The sequence below is a fragment of the Lampris incognitus genome, chromosome 10 (assembly GCF_029633865.1).
Source record: "Lampris incognitus isolate fLamInc1 chromosome 10, fLamInc1.hap2, whole genome shotgun sequence".
In the NCBI taxonomy this organism is placed as follows: domain Eukaryota; kingdom Metazoa; phylum Chordata; class Actinopteri; order Lampriformes; family Lampridae; genus Lampris; species Lampris incognitus.
The window spans coordinates 357106-376073 of NC_079220.1; the positions used below are offsets into that span (position 1 = coordinate 357106).

The window sequence follows — 18968 nt, forward strand, 5'->3', positions numbered from 1 at the left end:
CATAATAAAACTCTGGACCTCTGTTATGGCTCCGTAAAGGCAGCATACAAGTTGGAGGCGGGCCCCGCCCTCGAACTTCCGATCACAATACAGTGTATCTTCGGCCTGTTTATAAGACTGTAGAGAGAGAAAGTGCACGTAAGGCAGGTGAAGGTCTGGAATGCTGACTCCTCTCTTGCCCTGCAGGGGTGCTACGACTGCACAGACTGGTCGGTGTTTACTGAATCCTTAGACAATATTGATGAGCTAACGGACATTGTGTGTAGCTATATCTCCTTTTGTACAGACAATGTGATTCCCACCAAGGCTGTCAAGATTTTCCCTAACAACAAACCATGGGCTTCATCAGCCCTTAAGGGTATGATTCATAAAAGGAAAAATGCTTTTAAAGAGGGCGATGGCACTGCAGTTAAGGAAACAAAGAAGGAGATCAGGTCAGAAATGAAAAGGCTAAACTCAGGTACAGAGATAAAATAGAAGCTCAGCTGAGCAGTACCAATTTTAGGGTCGCCTGGAACAGTATGAAGTCTATGACCGGGTGTAAAGAGAAAGGCAACAGGAACATTGCTCTGGCTTTCTGGCTCTTCTCCTTTACCTTGTTCCTTCCTTCGCTACCGAAAGGCAAACAGCGGTTTTTTCCTTTGTTTTGCTTCTGCAACCTGAAATCTGAGGATTTGGAGGTACAGTTGGGGCAGAAAATTAAGAGTCAAGTTTATGGTCTACATGAGGTTTTTGTTTTCTGTTGTTATTTCATTATTTTTGCTTGTTTGGAAAGTTTCTCCTCAGCACAAAGATGTGACCCCATTTTCAAACTACCCATCCAGAATTTAAGTTGAGTCCTCAGGGCTGCACAGTGCTACAAAAAAATCGCTCTGTGCGATGAATTAATTTACTGCAGTAGTGCGATACAGTTTTGTATGTGTGTGTGTGAGAAAGAGCCGCTTGTGTGTGTGAAGTGAGAGTTTGTGTGCTTGTTTGTGTGTGAGAGGAATGGATGGCATGCCGCTCTTCTACTCTGCAGTTGTAGTCTATTCTACTCGGTATTTGTAGTCTATTCTACTCTACTAGTTCTAGTCTATTCTACAGGGTAGTTGTAGTCTATTTTACTCGGTAGTTGTAGTCTATTCTACAGGGTAATTGTAGTCTTCTATTCGGTAGTCTATTCTACTCAGTAGTTCTAGTCTATTCTATTGGGAAGTTGTAGTCTATTGTGATTAAAAATCATGTCCCCGGCTGCATATGTGGCCAGGCCCAGCGGCCAATAGCAGGGCCGTACTTTAAAAACACTAACAGAATTTAGGTAGATTAAAAAAACAAATAAAATAAAAAATAAAAGCCAACAACGCCAGCTGGAGGTTAACAGAACTAGGACTCGGAATGGCTCACGGGTTCTTTAAAATCAGGGAAGCAGAGTAAAAAAAACAAACAGAAATCTAAAACCCACAAAAGATTTATAACAGTTCAACAATAGGAAGGATGGTACCACCCACAAGTCCCAAGTCCCAGTCCGGCTCCTCTCCAGCATCCACGTCCCCACCTCTGTTGCACAATGTCGTGCCACTCTCCCACGCCAGCTGCCCAAGCCCTCTGACCCCATTGGATCTGTGGAGGAGTAAACAAAGGGCGAGTAGCATCTTCCCTGCTGCCAGTCAGCCACAGCTCATCCCAGCTATGAATCCTGAGCTGCCTCGCCGTGCCCACCACCCAAATCTGCCAGAGGGTATTTATGGTCCTCCTGGGCGGCAGCCGAAAAACCGCCAACCCAGGCCTGAGTGAATATGTGTTGGCGGACACCGGCCACTGCACTCGTCCCTCTGCCGGCAGACAGGGAAACCAGCCCGCCACAGTCCGGGCTGCTCTCTGCTGCGTTGGACCGCCGTCTCCTGTCCTCTCCACGCACGTCCGTGTCTCCATCTTGTGTCTCTATACCCACTGGCCAAAAAACCCACTAACATCCGCCTTTTTACATTGACCAAAGGCAGAAATTAGCGGGTTTTTTGCAGGTTTTTTGGCCAGTGGGAAAGGGTATCTTGTGGCATCCTGATTACCTGCAGTACACCTGTCGCTCATCCTGTGCTTAGTCTTTGAGTGGAGGTGTAGCTGTCCACAGGTCATTGCACAGTTCATCCTCCATTGTTGAGTGCAAATCAAAAACACCTCAATCAAAACATAAAAAACAGACCAAGTGATAAAAAAAATCAAACGAACATGCGGAATAAAATACTACCCACACTCAAACAACATGCAACTGGAAAAAACAAAACTCCACATAAGTATGGAACCTGCACAAAAGGCATTTCTGACCCTGTCAGACGTACACTACATCCAACACCAATTCCCACAAATCCTAGGGTAAGTCAAAACATAATAATTTCCCCTGCAGCGCTTAAGACGTATACCCAATTTGATGTTTTCAGTGGTCTGATTATCGTTTTCCTTGTTTTGCAGCTGCACAAGGCCAGAACTAGTGTTCTTCAAACTGAGGAAGAGGCTGCCATTGGGAAGACTGTCTGAAGAGGAGGACGCCATCTTATATGGAAGGCCAGTGTGGGTTCTCTGGCCACCAACCATAGCACAGAGTTGTCTGCACTATGTGGGGTGCTACACAATAGACTTGACGTGAACCAAAAATATGAAGGGACTCACCATGCATGAATTAGTGCAGATAGATTCACAATGGAGACCACAGAAGCTGGTTCATTACTGGGAATGCTCAACAATTAGTGCTCCAACAATTAGTTTCGTTCAAGTTCCCGAAAAGCATCTATATTTTATTCTATTCCACTACTACTACTTTAGGTTGCTCCCGTTAGGGGGCGCCAAAGCGGATCATCTGTTTCCATCTCTTCCTGTCCTCTGCATCTTCCTCTGTCACACCAGCCACCTGCATGTTCTCCCTCACCACATCCATAAACCTCCTCTTTGGCCTTCCTCTTCTCCTCTTCCCTGGCAGCTCCATATTCAGCATCCTTCTCACAATATACCCAGCATCTCTCCTCCACACATGTCCAAACCATCTCAATCTTGTCGCTCTTGCTTTGTCTCCAAATCGTCCAACTTGAACGGTCCATCTCATCTCATCTTCAGCCGCTTTTCCGGGGTCAGGTCGCAGTGGAAGAAAGCTAAGTAGGGCACTCCAGATGTCCCTCTGCCCAGCTCGGGCTCTTCCTGGGGGATCCCAACACGTTCCCAGGTCAGATTGGATATGTAGTCCCTCCAGCGAGTTCTGGGTCTACCGAGGGGTCTCCTCCCAGTTAGCTCCTGCCTGATCTCGTCCGTCAACCTGTCCATCACCATTGCAAACAGGAAAGGGCTCAGAGCCGATCCTTGATGTAATCCCAGCTCCAGCTTGAACCCATCTGTCATTCCAACCACATACCTCACCACTGTCACACTTTATCATCTTCTATTGTCCAATTTTGCTGAGCCTGTGCGAATTGTAGCCTCAGTTTCCTGTTCTTAGCTGACAGGAGTTGCACCCGGTGTAGTCTTCTGCTGCTGTAGCCCATCTGCCTCAAGGTTCGACATGTTGTGCATTCAGAGATGCTCTTCTGCATACCTCGGTTGTAATGAGTGGTTATTTGAGTTACTGTTGCCTTTCTATCAGCTCGAACCAGTCTGGCCATTCTCCTCTGACCTCTGGCATCAACAAGGCATTTTCGCCCACAGAACTGCCGCTCACTGGATATTTTCTCTTTTTCGGACTATTCTCTGTAAACCCTAGAGATGGTTGTGTGTGAAAATCCCAGTAGATCAGCAGTTTCTGAAATACTCAGACCAGCTCGTCTGGCACCAACAACCATGCCACGTTCAAAGTCACTTCAATCACCTTTCTTCCCCATTCTGATGCTCGGTTTGAACTGCAGCAGATCGTCTTGACCATGTCTACATGCCTAAATGCATTGAGTTGCTGCCATGTGATTGGCTGATTAGAAATTTGCGTTAACGAGCAGTTGGACAGGTGTGCCTAATAAAGTGGCCGGTGAGTGTATATTCAATTCAATTCAATTCAATTTTATTGTCATTAAAAACAATGTGCAGGCACATGTTAAAAATGAAATGAGGGCTGTGGTTTCACCAAACAATGCAAGACAGACACAGACAAACATAGCAAACACAGTATAAGATATACACACATGAAGACCAAAAGCTAAAAATAAGTTAAAAAAGAGCTGGAGTACAAAATATTTAAAAATATCTACAGACATTCAGTGGGTAGCCAGGTTCAGGTGGGCAACAGCTTGTGGAAAGAAGCTGTTTTTGAGCCTGGTAGTGTGGGCCCTGAGGCTCCTGTAGCGCCTCCCAGAGCGCAGGGTGGAGAACAGTCCATGGTTGGGATGGGTGGGATCTCTGCTGATACTCAGACCCCTTCGAAGGCAGCGTTTGTGATAAATGTCTTTTATGGCTGGGAGCTGGGTACTGGTGATGTGCTGGGCCGCCTTGACGACCCGCTGCAGAACTTTCTGGTCTACTGATGTGCAGTTGCCGTACCACACTGAGATGCATCTGGTCAGGATGCTCTCTATGGTGCAGTGGTAGAAGTTGGTGAGAATTTTGGGGGGTAGACGGGCGCTCCTCAAACTCCTCAGGAAATGCAGGCGTTGTTGGGCCTTTTTCACAAGGGCCTGGGTGTTTGATGTCCAGGGAAGTTCCTCGCTGATGTGGACTCCAAGGAATTTAAAGCTGGAAACGCACTCCATTTCCACCCTATTGATGTGTATGGGGAAGTGTCTGCAGCTTCTAGACTTCCTGAAGTCGACCATCAGCTCCTTTGTCTTCTGCACATTGAGGACAAGATTGTTGGTAGTACACCATGATGTGAGGTGCTGAATCTCGTCTCTGTAGGCCGTCTCGTCATTGTTGGTGATACGGCCAATGACTGTGGTGTCATCTGCAAACTTAACTATAACATTTGAAGGGTGAGTTGGCAGGCAGTCGTGGGTAAAGAGGGAGAAAAGGAGGGGGATCAGAACACAGCCTTGAGGGGCACCTGTGTTGAGGGCCAGGGTGGAGGAAGAGTGGTCACCTAACTTAACAGACTGAGGTCTGTTGGTCAGGAAGTCCAGGGTCCAGTTACAGAGGGAGGGGTTGAAGCCAAGGGAGAGGAGTTTGGTGGTTAGTTTGGCAGGGATGATAGTGTTGAAGGCAGAGCTGTAATCTATAAACAGCATCAGGACGTATGTGTTGTTAAGTTCAAGGTGGGTCAGAGCAAAGTGCAGGGCAGTGGCAATGGCATCCTCAGTAGACCTTTTGGGATGGTAGGCGAACTGATGTGGGTCGAATGTGGGGGGGATAACGTTTTTGATGTGAGCCAGAACCAGTCTCTCAAAGCACTTCACGGCAGTGGGGGTGAGTGCTATGGGTTGGTAGTCATTCAGACATGTGGATATTGGTTTCTTGGAGACAGGAATGATAGAGGTGGTCTTAAAGCATGCCGGGACTTTACTTTGGGACAGTGAGAGGTTAAATACAGGTGTGAAGACCTCAGCCAGCTGGTCGGCACATTCCCGGTAGACCCAACCCGGTATGCCGTCTGGTCCGGCAGCCTTCCGTGTGTTCACTCTGCGCAGTGATTCTCTGACCTCTGCAACTGATAGAGTGAGCAGGCTGGGTCAGTATTGTCCTTGTCGAAGCGGGCATAGAAATGATTTAGCTTGTCTGGCAGGGAGGCATCATGGACAGCGGGACCGCGATTAGAGCTTTTGTAGTCTGTGTTAGACTGAATGCCTTGCCACATTCACCGAGGATCAGAGTTATTGTGAAAGTGGTCCTCTATTCGTAGGGAATATTTATGTTTGGCTGTTCTGATGCCCTTTTTGAGGTTTGATCTGGCTGCGCTGTAGGCCTCACAGTTACCTGACTTGAACGCTGCATCCAACACTTTCAGCAGCTGCTGGACCCCACTGGTCATCCAGGGTTTCTGGTTTGGAAAGGTGCGGACTGATTTTTTTGTTGTGACACTCTCAGTGCAAAAGTTAATGTAGGCTAGTATGGCAGATGTCTGTTCATTAATGTCTGTATGGGAGCCATGGGTAGCTGAATGTGCAAAAATACTCGTCTGTGTTTTCAAACAGTCCTGGAGTTCAGAGACTGCTCCTTCTGGCCGGACAGTGATTGTCTTTACTGCTGGCTTGATCCGTTTTATTAGGGGTTTGTAGGTTGGGACCAGGAACAGGCAGAGGTGGTCAGAATGCCCCAGATGAGGGCAGGGAGTAGCTTTGTATGAGTCCTTGATGTTTGTAGAGATGGTCCAGGGTGTTTTGTCCCCTAGTGGGGCAGGAGACATGCTGATGGAATTTGGGCAATACAGCCCTGAGGTTAGCCTGATTAAAGTCACTACCTATGATAAAGGCATTGTCCGGGTGTTTGGTCTGTTGTCTGCTGATGGCACATTGTAGCTGCTTAAGTGCTTCCTCCGCATTAGCATGTGGGGGATGTACACAGCGGCGATGGTAATGGCCGTTAGCTCCCTGGGCAGGTAAAAAGGCCTGCACTGAATCATAAGGTGCTCGAGATCAGCAGAGCAATGCTTTTCGACGATCTTTATATTGTTGCACATACTCAAACCTCCTCCGCGGACCTTGCCGGAGTCCGTTGTCCTGTCGGCACGAAAGGCTGTGCGGCCCGCTAGCTCGACTGCCGAGTCACTATGTTGCTGTTGAGCCAAGTCTCCGTAAACATCAGCAGACAGCAGTTCTGCAGCCTTTTCTGAGAGGACAGCCTGAGTCTTATCTCGTCCATTTTGTTAGCCAACGACCGGACATTAGCCATGAAGATGCTGGGGAGGGAAACTTTGAAGGGAGCGCTACTTAGCTTAGCATGTAGCCCGCCACGTTTTCCCCTCTTTTGTTTACGTTGCCGACAGGGGGCAGTGTTTCCACTGCAAGACTGGTGAGCGGATAATATCGATGGGGGAGTTGTCCGTGATGGTGGAGGGAAGTGAGTAATCCGCTCTGAGGTTTAAAAGTTCCTGACGGCTGTAGAAGAGCGCATGACCTACACTTGTAAGTAAACTTAAAACTAACGTATAAATAACAAAGAAAACACGACACTGAACAGGGAACCACAGTAGCCGCTGCGTCCAGCGCGCTGCCATCTTGAATCTCTTATCCCCTCATCATATTATATATATATATATATATATATATATATATATATATATATATATCAACACTGATACAGGAAAAAAAAAGTTTTAATACACTGCATTACGGGCCGGTTTCGTGCAACACGCACTCATCAGCTGCCCATTAGTAGCTGATGAGTGTACGTTGCACGAAACCGGCCTGTACTGCAGTATATTAAAACTTGTTTTTTCTGTATCTGAGTTGATATTCCACCCCTCATTAGTTGAGCACTTATAACACCATTGACAGTTTAAAAAAAAAAAGCAATACACACACACACACACACACACACATACAGTGCATCCGGAAAGTATTCACACACCTTCACTTTCCCCACATTTTGTTATGTTACAGCCTTATTACAAAATGGATTAAATTCCTTTTTTTCTCTCATCAATCTACATACAATACCCCATAATGACAAAGCGAAAAAGGTTTTGTAGAAATTTACTAAAAATAAAAAACTGAAATATTGCATGTACATAAGTATTCACACCCTTTACTCAGTACTTGGTTGAGGCCCCCTTGGCAGCGATTACAGCCTCAAGTCTTCTTGGGTATGAAGCTACAAGCTTGCCACACCTATACTTGGGGTATTTCTCACATTCTTCTCTTCAGATCCTCTCGAGCTCTGTAAGGTTAGATGGGGAGCGTCGCTGCACAGCGATTTTCAGGTCTTTCCAGAGATGTTCAAGTCTGGGCTCTGGCCGGGCCACTCAAGGACATTCAGAGACTTGTCCCGAAGCCACTCCTTCGTTGTCTTGGCTGTGTGCTTAGGGTTGTTGTCATGTTGAAAGGTAAACCTTCGCCCCAGTCTGAGGTCCTGAGCGCTCTGGAGCAGGTTTTCATCAAGGATCTCTCTGTACTTTGCTCCATTCATCTTTCCCTCGATCCTGACTAGTCTCCCAGTTCCTGCCGCTGAAGAACATCCCCACAGCATGATGCTGCCACCACCATGCTTCACCGTAGGGATGGTATTAGCAAGGTGATGAGAGGTGCCTGGTTTCCTCCAGACATGACGTTTGGCATTCAGGCCAAAGAGTTCAATCTTGGTTTCATCAGACCAGAGAATCTTGTTTCTCATGGTCTGAGAGTCCTTTAGGTGCTTTCTGGCAAACTCCAAGCGGGCTGTCATGTGCCTTTTACTGAGCAGAGCTTCAAGCTGGCCACTCTACCATAAAGGCCTGACTGGTGGAGTGCTGCAGAGATGGTTGTCCTTCTGGAAGGTTCTCCCATCTCCACAGAGGAACGCTGGAGCTCTGTCAGAGTGACCATCGGGTTCTTGGTCACCTCCCTGACCAAGGCCCTTCTCCCCCGATTGCTCAGTTTGGCTGGGCAGCCAGCTCTAGGAATCCAGCTCTAGGAAGAGTCCTGGTGGATCCAAACTTCTTCCATTTACGAATGATGGAGACCACTGTGCTCTTCGGGACCTTCAAAGCTGTAGGTCCACAGACAATTCCTTTGACTTCATGGCTTGGTTTCTGCTCTGACATGCACTGACAACAGTGGGACCTTTTATAGACAGGTGTGTGCCTTTCCAAATCATGTCCAATCAATTGAATTTACTACGGGTGGACTCCAATCAAGATGTAGAAACATCTCAAGCATGGTCAGTGGAAACAGGATGAACCTGAGCTCAATTTTGAGTGTCATAGCAAAGGGTGTGGATACTTATGTACATGCAATATTTCAGTTTTTTATTTCTAATAAATTTGCAAAAATTTCTACAAAACCTTTTTCACTTTGTCATTATGGGGTAGTGTGTGTAGATTGATGAAAAAAAAAAAGAAGGAATTTACCGTATATACATACATATATACACACACACACACACACAAACACACACACACATACATATATACATATACACACACACACACACACACACACACACACACACACACACACACACACCTCTACTTTTGGCTGCTCCCGTTAGGGGGCGCCACAGCGGATCATCCGTTTCCATCTCTTCCTGTCCTCTGCCTCTTTCTCTGTCACACCAGCCACCTGCATGTCCTCCCTCACCACATCCATAAACCTCCTCTTTGGCCTTCCTCTTCTCCTCTTCCCTGGCAGCTCCATATTCAGCATCCTTCTCCCAATATACCCAGCATCTCTCCTCCACACATGTCCAAACCATCTCAATCTTGCCTCTTGCTTTGCCTCTAAGCCGTCCAACCTGAGCGGTCCCTCTAATATACTCGTTCCTAATCCTGTCCTTCTTCATCACTCCCAATGAAAATCTTATCTTCAACTCTGCCACCTCCAGCTCTACCTCCTATCTTTCCGTCAGTGCCACTGTCTACAAACCATATAACATAGCTGGTCTCACTACCATCTTGTAAACCTTCCCTTTAACTCTTGCTGGTACCCTTCTGTCACAAATCACTCCTGACACTCTTCTCCATCCACTCCACCCTGCCTGCACTCTCTTCTTCACCTCTCTTCTGCACTCCCCGTTACTTTGGACAGCTGACCCCAAGTATTTAAACTCATATGCCTTTGTCACCTTTACTTCTTGCATCCTGACCATTCCACTGTCCTCCCTCTCATTCACGCATAGGTATTCCGTCTTGCTCCTACTGCCTTTCATTCCTCTTCTCTCCAGTGCATACCTCCACCTCTCCAGGCTCTATTTTATCATCTGCAATTCTAAGTGTCTCTGTTTTATGTATTTTATCATCTGCAAACTATTGAATAACAGGAATGAATTGGCCAGCAGTTGCAGACATAGACATAAGCACCTATTTTGTAATTATGAATAAATCATGACAATAGACAAATATCTTTAACCTTGTATGCAAACTACCCCTCCCCCTCCTACTGGATGGTTAGCGATCACATGTATTTGAATGTAAGCACCTCCCCCTTCCCCACTGGATGTTGTGCACGTGATGTGCACGGCGAGACAGTTATATGTACATGTTATGTTCTTTACCGTTTAGCTCTAGTGACAGCTGATGATTGCATATCGCATGAAACAGGCTTGTACTGTCAATTAAAGAATTATTTCAATCACTGGATTATTTTGCTACTTGTTTGTTGAGCACTTTCCCTACTGTTGAGGGTTTCAGTTACTGAAATGTGTATATATATATATAGCATTTTTTTCCGAAACCGTCAATGGTGTTCTTATAAGTGCTCAACTAATGAGGAGCGGAATATCAATACAGATGTATTGATATTCTGTGTGAAATATTTTTTTTTGTGGTGTTTTATACATACACATATATATATATATATATATATATATATATATATATATATATATATATATATATATATATATATACACTACCGTTCAAAAGTTTGGGATCACATTGAAATGTCCATATTTTTGAAGGAAAAGCACTGTACTTTTCAATGAAGATAACTTTAAACTAGTCTTAACTTTAAAGAAATACACTCTATACATTGCTAATGTGGTAAATGACTATTCTAGCTGCAAATGTCTGGTTTTTGGTGCAATATCTACATAGGTGTATAGAGGCCCATTTCAAGCAACTATCACTCCAGTGTTCTAATGGTACAATGTGTTTGCTCATTGGCTCAGAAGGCTAATTGATGATTAGAAAACCCTTGTGCAATCATGTTCACACATCTGAAAACAGTTTAGCTCGTTACAGAAGCTACAAAACTGACCTTCCTTTGAGCAGATTGAGTTTCTGGAGCATCACATTTGTGGGGTCAATTAAACGCTCAAAATGGCCAGAAAAAGAGAACTTTCATCTGAAACTCGACAGTCTATTCTTGTTCTTAGAAATGAAGGCTATTCCATGCGAGAAATTGCTAAGAAATTGAAGATTTCCTACACCGGTGTGTACTACTCCCTTCAGAGGACAGCACAAACAGGCTCTAACCAGAGTAGAAAAAGAAGTGGGAGGCCGCGTTGCACAACTGAGCAAGAAGATAAGTACATTAGAGTCTCTAGTTTGAGAAACAGACGCCTCACAGGTCCCCAACTGGCATCTTCATTAAATAGTACCCGCAAAACACCAGTGTCAACATCTACAGTGAAGAGGCGGCTGCGGGATTCTGGGCTTCAGGGCAGAGTGGCAAAGAAAAAGCCATATCTGAGACTGACCAATAAAAGAAAAAGATTAAGATGGGCAAAAGAACACAGACATTGGACAGAGGAAGACTGGAAAAAAGTGTTGTGGACGGATGAATCCAAGTTTGAGGTGTTTGGATCACAAAGAAGAACGTTTGTGAGACGCAGAACAAATGAAAAGATGCTGGAAGAATGCCTGACGCCATCTGTTAAGCATGGTGGAGGTAATGTGATGGTCTGGGGTTGCTTTGGTGCTGGTAAGGTGGGAGATTTGTACAGGGTAAAAGGGATTCTGAATAAGGAAGGCTATCACTCCATTTTGCAATGCCATGCCATACCCAGTGGACAGCGCTTGATTGGAGCCAATTTCATCCTACAACAGGACAATGACCCTAAACACACCTCCAAATTGTGCAAGAACTATTTAGAGCAGAAGCAGGCAGCTGGTATTCTATCGGTAATGGAGTGGCCAGCGCAGTCACCAGATCTGAACCCCATTGAGCTGTTGTGGGAGCAGCTTGACCGTATGGTACGCAAGAAGTGCCCATCCAACCAATCCAACTTGTGGGAGCTGCTTCTGGAAGCGTGGGGTGCAATTTCTCCAGATTACCTCAACAAATTAACAGCTAGAATGCCAAAGGTCTGCAATGCTGTAATTGCTGCAAATGGAGGATTCTTTGACGAAAGCAAAGTTTGATGTAAAAAAAATCTTATTTCAAATACAAATCATTATTTCTAACCTTGTCAATGTCTTGACTCTATTTTCTATTCATTTCACAACATATGGTGGTGAATAAGTGTGACTTTTCATGGAAAACACAAAATTGTTTGGGTGATCCCAAACTTTTGAACGGTAGTGTATATATATATATATATATATAGATAGAGAGAGAGAGAGAGAGAGAGAGAGAGAGAGAGAGAGAGAGAGAGAGATTACACACCAAAATTAATGATTGATAAATTTATGAGACTGATTTGATAACCTTGTTGCACCCGCAGAATATTACAACGAAAATCAGAATGAAAGTCTACATTAGTACATGCCTAATGGCAGACTAATGGGGATGAACTGATATATTCGCGTAATCACAGCATAATGTGTTGGCATATTCATTTTCCATGCTATGTTAATGCTTCAAAATACACAAATGGGATGTCTACATGTTGATTTATGTCATAGAAAAAAATATCCAAATCTTTTTTTTTAACAGACGTTATCTCAAGCATTTAACCACAACCCATTCGTTTTTCCCATAGAGGTAAAGCTGGGCAAATCCATGGCTAAAAGAAGTGCTAAACCAGATTAGGTTTGTATGAACCCAGAAAGGACTACTCAACGGTTCTGAAGGCCAGGGGTTAAAAGGGTACGGGTTTTTCATATGTTAATACCAGGCATTATTTGGTAGAAAGGTTGAAGGGTTGATGTTGGTTGTTACGATGAGTTTTCTACTAACCAGATTTCCAATGCTCAGCATGTTCTCGAAGTCGGGGGCCATGGGGTAGTGCTCCATAGCCATGAACACCGTGTTGAGGACGATGCAGATGGTGATTCCCAGGTCAACAAAGGGATCCATGACAATAATGTAGAGCCACTTCTTCAGCCAACGCCAACAACCACAGCAGTTCCATTTGAGGAACAGGTCAGCAAAACGATACCAACCAGGAGGACACGGCCTCTGCTCCTGATCAAACTCTGTGGAAACAAGACAGGAATGTCAGGATGACAGACAGATAGATGACAGACAGATGTGTCTGTCAGACAGATGTGTCTGGCAGATTGACAGACATGTTTTCACTTAGATTTTACTGTGAATTCAGTGGGTATAGAAAATAATTAATGAATGAATGGGTAAGAAATGATGATACAGGGAAACAGCATTTTTGAAATGCCAGGATGTGATGGCTGAACCAGCTTGAATCATGTCTTGCCTTGGACCTCTCTACTCCCTTTCTCCTGGTTTGGTCAGTTAAGAAAAAGACTTGGCCCACTGTAGTAAAGACAAAGACATTAGTAAGCTAGCGAATGGATTGAATAGTGGCAAGGTATGAGTGTAGAATTACTCTTTCACCTGTTCACTAACTAGGGATTCCAATACTTTGGCTACTACAGAAAGTTTTGAAATTGGTCTGTAATTATTTAGCATGGTTGGATCCCCTCCTTTTAAAAGGGGTAAAACATAGGCAGCCTTCCAAACCTTAGGGATTACACTTGTAACCAAGGTGAGATTAAAAAGACGGGTCAAAGGTTCAGTGATAATATCTGCTGCTAATTTAAAAGAAACAGGATCCAAATGATCTGGACCAGCCGGTTTTCTAGGGTTCGGTTGTTTTAAGGCTTTGTGAACCTCAGCCACAGTAAAAGGAGCAAAACTAAAAGTGTGGTCAACAACCACAGTATTGTCATCAATGACAGATTCCTTAGTAAAAGGGGTGTCAACATAGAATGCTCATTAAAACATTTCAAACTCATCTGAGACAGCCACATCATTTTTGATTATACATGAAGGAAGGTCCGTTGAATTATCACAAGCAGCAGATAAGGATTTAACAGCTTTCCAAAACTTCCGCAGATCATCTAAGTTTTCAGTAGTGACAGACAGATAAAAATCAGCTTTGGCTTTTCTAAGGAGAGAAGTAAATTTGTTTCTCAGCTGTCTAAAAAGAAGCCACTCAGCCTCAGTGCCTGACTTTCTTGCTTTTGCCCAGGCCACATTTCATTCATGAAGCAGGCTTGAGAGCTCAGTGGTGAACCAGGGATTATCCCGCCCCTTAATTCTAAATTTATGAATGTTTGTATGTTTAAAATATCCAGAAAACTATAATGGAAAAATGTCCAGGCCATTTCAACATCATCAATAAGGGCAATTCTATTCCAGTCAACATGAGATAAATCATGTAGAAAAACATCTTCATATTGCATCTTTGGACAAAACGAGGTTTACACTTAGGGACCTTAGTATCTCTGATAGCAGCTATCATACAGACTGATCACTCACATCATTTGGGAAGACACCGATAGCAGAGTACTTGTAGGGGGCATTAGTTAGGACTAGATCAATGAGAGATGATTTCTCAGGACATTTGGGATTTGGTCTTGCAGGAGAGTTAATTATTTGCATCAGATTCAAAGAATCACATTCTGTTTTAAATGCATCGGACACGGGCAACAACCAATCCCAGTTTAGATCACCAACCACAACAGTCTCATTGTAGTGCACCTTAGACAGCAAGTTAACAAGTGTAGATAAAGAATTACTAATCGCATATGGAGGTCTACAACACCCAACCATCATGACATGGTGATCCTTAGACACTTTAAAATTTAAGGCCAGGAAATCAAGTTGTTTACGCAATGATTCTGAGAGCACTAACTTAACATTGAATTTGCATTTGATGTACATAGATAGCAACACCACCACCTTTTTTGGGATGGTCAGGGCAAAACACATTATAGCCATGAATACCAATATCCTTGTCAAGAACAGACTTCTATGCCAAGTTTCAGATAATACAACATCAGCATCAGTTGAATTTATCCAAACCTTTACCATATCCAATTTTGAGATCAAGCTCCGAACATTTAGGTGAATAATACCCAGACCAGACCTACATTTAAAATCAGCTGGAGTATTACAAGTATTCATGTCAGAATCAGCAGGGCCAGAGTTTGGCTGCACATTACCAGATATTAACAATAAAAGAATGACAAGATATCTCCGTTTAGTATTTACACTGCAAGGCAGTGTATTTTTAGAGTGTGAAATGGTAACAAAATTAGCGAGAGAATTCTCAGAAAGCATAAAACAGCTTTTTAAAACAGAGAGACACAGGAGGCGGAGCAACTCAGTCCCCAAGTCAGAATCTCCGTGAGAATTGCCCGGCATCTGCTCATGCAGTTTAGGCAAAGTGCTAGTAATCACACTGGGTACTACCGGTGGAGAACACACCTTCCCCAGATTTTTTACAGATTTTCTGTAAATTCAATGACTACATAGTTTATATAAAATGACCACACGGAAAGGCCTATTTGTTATTACATCTTGAATTATATACTCGACAAATAAAAGGTACATACTCATATTTGATTATCTGGCTCCTTTTATTTAGAACCTTTGCACACATTTTTAATTAAGCATGTAACAAAATATAAAAATATGAATGTATTAAATAAAAGCCTCTTGCAACGTCTTGAGTCTGGGGTTTGTTTTGAGCACTCGACTATACTTTTGTGGCTCTCAGCTGGAGACTCATCTGTAGACTCTCATCTGGAGACTCATCTGTACACTCTCTCACCTGGAGACTCTCATCTGGAGGCTCTCGTCTGTAGACTCTGTCATATGTAGACTCTCATCTGGAGACTCATCTGTACACTCATCTGTAGTCTCTCTCATCTGGAGACACTCATCTGTAGACTCTCATGCAGACTCTCATCTGTAGACTCTCTCTTCTGTAGACTCATCTGTAGACTCTCCGTACTGTTTGACATGATTCTTACGTAGGTGGTAAAAGAGGCTAGTTGTGTTTAAGTCTGTTGTGGGGACCGGCGTGCGGTGTATTTTGCTAGGTGCAGTTTTCTGGTCCGTGTCAGACTTTTCATACCCAAACCACATCCACATGACAGAAGTAGCCACTCTTTTAGGTACAAGCTCCTCGTGTTGTCCTGGCTGGTCGGAGTCCTTCTGTTCGGAATTACCCCAGTCTGCATTATGTTCACTGTCCTCCATGTTTGTTTGTGTTGCCTTCATGCAAATCTCCTGCCTGTGTCCGTGCTGTGCAAAGAGCTGAAAAGGTTGTCCAAATGATGAATAATATTGCCATAGAGAGTGTGATTTGCGACACAACGAAGTAAATGATAGCGCTTAATATGAAACGATAGATGTCGTCTATCGTCACATGATATATATTGTCATATCGCACAGCCCTATGGATGAGTTTAAATACTTGGGGTCAACTATCCAAAGTAATGGGGAGTGTAGAAGAGAGGTCAAGAAGAGACTGCAGGCAGGGTGGAGTGGGTGGAGAAGAGTGTCAGGAGTGATTGTGACAGAAGGGTACCAGCGAGAGTTAAAGGGAAGGTTTACAAGGTGGTTGTGAGACCAGCTATGTTATATGGTTTGGAGACAGTGGCACTGATGAGAAGACAGGAGGTGGAGCTGGAAGAGTTGAAGATGCTAAGATTTTCATTGGGAGTGATGAAGAAGGACAGGATTAGGAATGAGTATATTAGAGGGACAGCTCAGGTTGGACAGTTTGGAGACAATGCAAGAGAGGCAAGATTGAGATGGTTTGGACATGTGTGGAGGAGAGATGCTGGGTGTATTGGGAGAAGGATACTGAATATGGAGCTGCCAGGAAAGAGAAGAGGAAGGCCAAAGAGGAGGTTTATGGATGTGGTGAGGGAGGACATGCAGGTGGCTGGTGTGACAGAGGAAGATGCAGAGGACAGGAAGAGATGGAAACAGATGATCTGCTGTGACGACCCCTAACGGCAGCAGTCAAAAGAAGAAGACAGAGAAGACGTTCATGTATCAGAAATCAGAAACAATTCATTGTCATCTCATTCATGTAATTTCATACACAAAAGAGACGAAATTTCGTTTCTCCCAGCCCACAGCAGTGGAACAGAAAAGACAAAAAACACATATCCAAAAGAAAACGACACCACCAAAAACATACAAAAACGGAGAGAACAAAGGAAAAAAAAGTCAACAACACAGTCCATTCAGTAAATTTGCAATGCAGTCCAAAAATGTCACTGTCCAGAGAACCAACACCAGCCAGGAGGACTGTCAGAACCGCTGGTCTGCATGTGTTAGCAGTTAGCCTAGCCTGCCCCACTTCCACGTCCAGTCAGACCGCCCTCGGCGTTTCTTCTTTGGGCGCAGCTCCAGGCGGTGGCTGGGGTCCCTGGGCCCACTGGACGCAGCAGACCCCTCAGCCAATCCAACGCCAGCTCTCCCAGCCAGACACCTCCCCCATACTCCACACAATGACACAAATGGAGATGCAGACAAAAACACTGCACAGCTGACGCCAGGCGAAGCCGCCACCAGACTACCCTCGGTGTTATTGGAACCGCCGGTCTGCATGGGCTAGCAGCTAGCTTAACCTGTACTGCATCCGTGTCCTGTCAGACCGCCCTCGGTGTTTCCTCTTCGGGCGCAGCTCCAGGCAAGGCTGCGGTCCCTCGGCCCACAGGACGCAGCAGGGACCACGGCCCGATCCAGGCCACAGTCTCCTCCATTAAAGCTTACAATTTTACGAATCTCAATTAGCCTAAAAAATGCAGTCCTGAAGGTTTACGTGCCAATGCTTTCTTCAATCATTTTTAATCACAAGTGAAAGGATAGATTCTCTTTATTTGAACCCAGACCTGATTAAATCATAATGCAGTGTAACAACTAGAATTATTAAATCCAAAATGTCACTGAAGACTTCAGCATTGAAAAACTTACCACTTTCCTTAATCTTCTCACTGTACCTCAACACAGTCCAACAGGGCAATAATTTAACCCTTGAAAAAAAACATGTCCTTTATCCAGCACCTCCATAGCTCCTTTTGGAAAACCAGACGTTCACAGTAGAGTCAGACATGTTTTAATATTTTCCATTACAAAAATAGACGCAAACCACGCTTCCCGCTTTGTTTTGCGCCTCAGAAAATGTTTTCCTTGATACATCTGCTGCTGTTTTTTGTTCTTCTCAGAGAAGGCCATGACTTTGTACTCTCACATGTTTGCCAGTTCATAGATGGTTGGGATGTACTGTGTCAACTGTAAATACAAGTTAAAATAATTTGGATTTTGGTCCTTTTCAAAAGACGTTTTCAATAAACATCAATAAATAAAGATATGCATGAGTGTACCGTTAGCTCCCATCTTCATAAAGCAGATATAGCATGGTTTCCGAAGGCTTAAATTGTTGCCCCTTTGGACTATGTTGAAGTCAAGCAAAGATGATTCAGCAAAGCAGCAAGTTTCTCAATACTGAAGCCATCAGGGAAGCTTTCGCCATCAGTGAAGCTTTCGTCTGAGCAATTCTCAGTCATGAATGACAATCACAGAAGGTTGGATCGGTTCATCTGGACACAGCGTGTATTAACAGATAGGTTTCATCATTTAGATGATGACGAACAGAAAGGTTTCATCACTTAGATGATGATGAACAGAAAGGTTTGTGATGATGAACAGAAAGGTTTCATCACTTGATGAACAGAAAGGTTTCATCACTTAGATGATGATGATGAACAGAAAGGTTTCCTTACTTAGATGATGACGAACAGAAAGGTTCCATCACTTAGATGATGATGAAACGTTTCTCTCAGCAAACGTTGTGTCCAGATGAACTGATTCAACCTTCTGTGGTTTTCCTACCTGGATGATGGAGCATGTTTCAAGACATGATGAAGACGTTTTACTGAAGTTTATATTAAAAACAATGTCTTTAGGATCTTACAATCTTTGTGATGTTTCACTGGTCCATGAAGATGTAATGTGTGTTGTGTACCTTCTGTAGTGTGCTCCTGTTCATGGCTCTCTGTTTTGGCAGGCGAGTTTTCCTTTGCTGTTGTGAAATCGGAACACTCAGTGCTGCTGTTCAGCTTCTGCACACACACACACACACACACACACACGCACACGCACACACAGCAGGTAGTTACTAGTGGTTATGAGTCTAACTACATTACATTAGTCATTTAGCCGACGCTTTTATCCAAAGCAACTTACAATAAGGGCATCATTTAACGTAGGAGATCAGGAGAACTACTAGTCATCAGAGGTCATAAG

At 44.1% G+C, this 18968-nt stretch overlaps 1 protein-coding gene across 1 annotated transcript in view; it reads right to left on the minus strand.

The window, feature by feature from the left end:
* The window catches only part of LOC130119126 (sodium channel protein type 4 subunit alpha B-like), a 256811-nt gene that overhangs the window by 136587 nt on the left and 101256 nt on the right, over positions 1–18968 (minus strand). The window contains exon 11 of the mRNA XM_056287542.1: positions 12636–12874. Coding sequence (XP_056143517.1) covers positions 12636–12874 — 239 coding nt within the window. The remainder of the gene's footprint in view (positions 1–12635; positions 12875–18968) is intronic.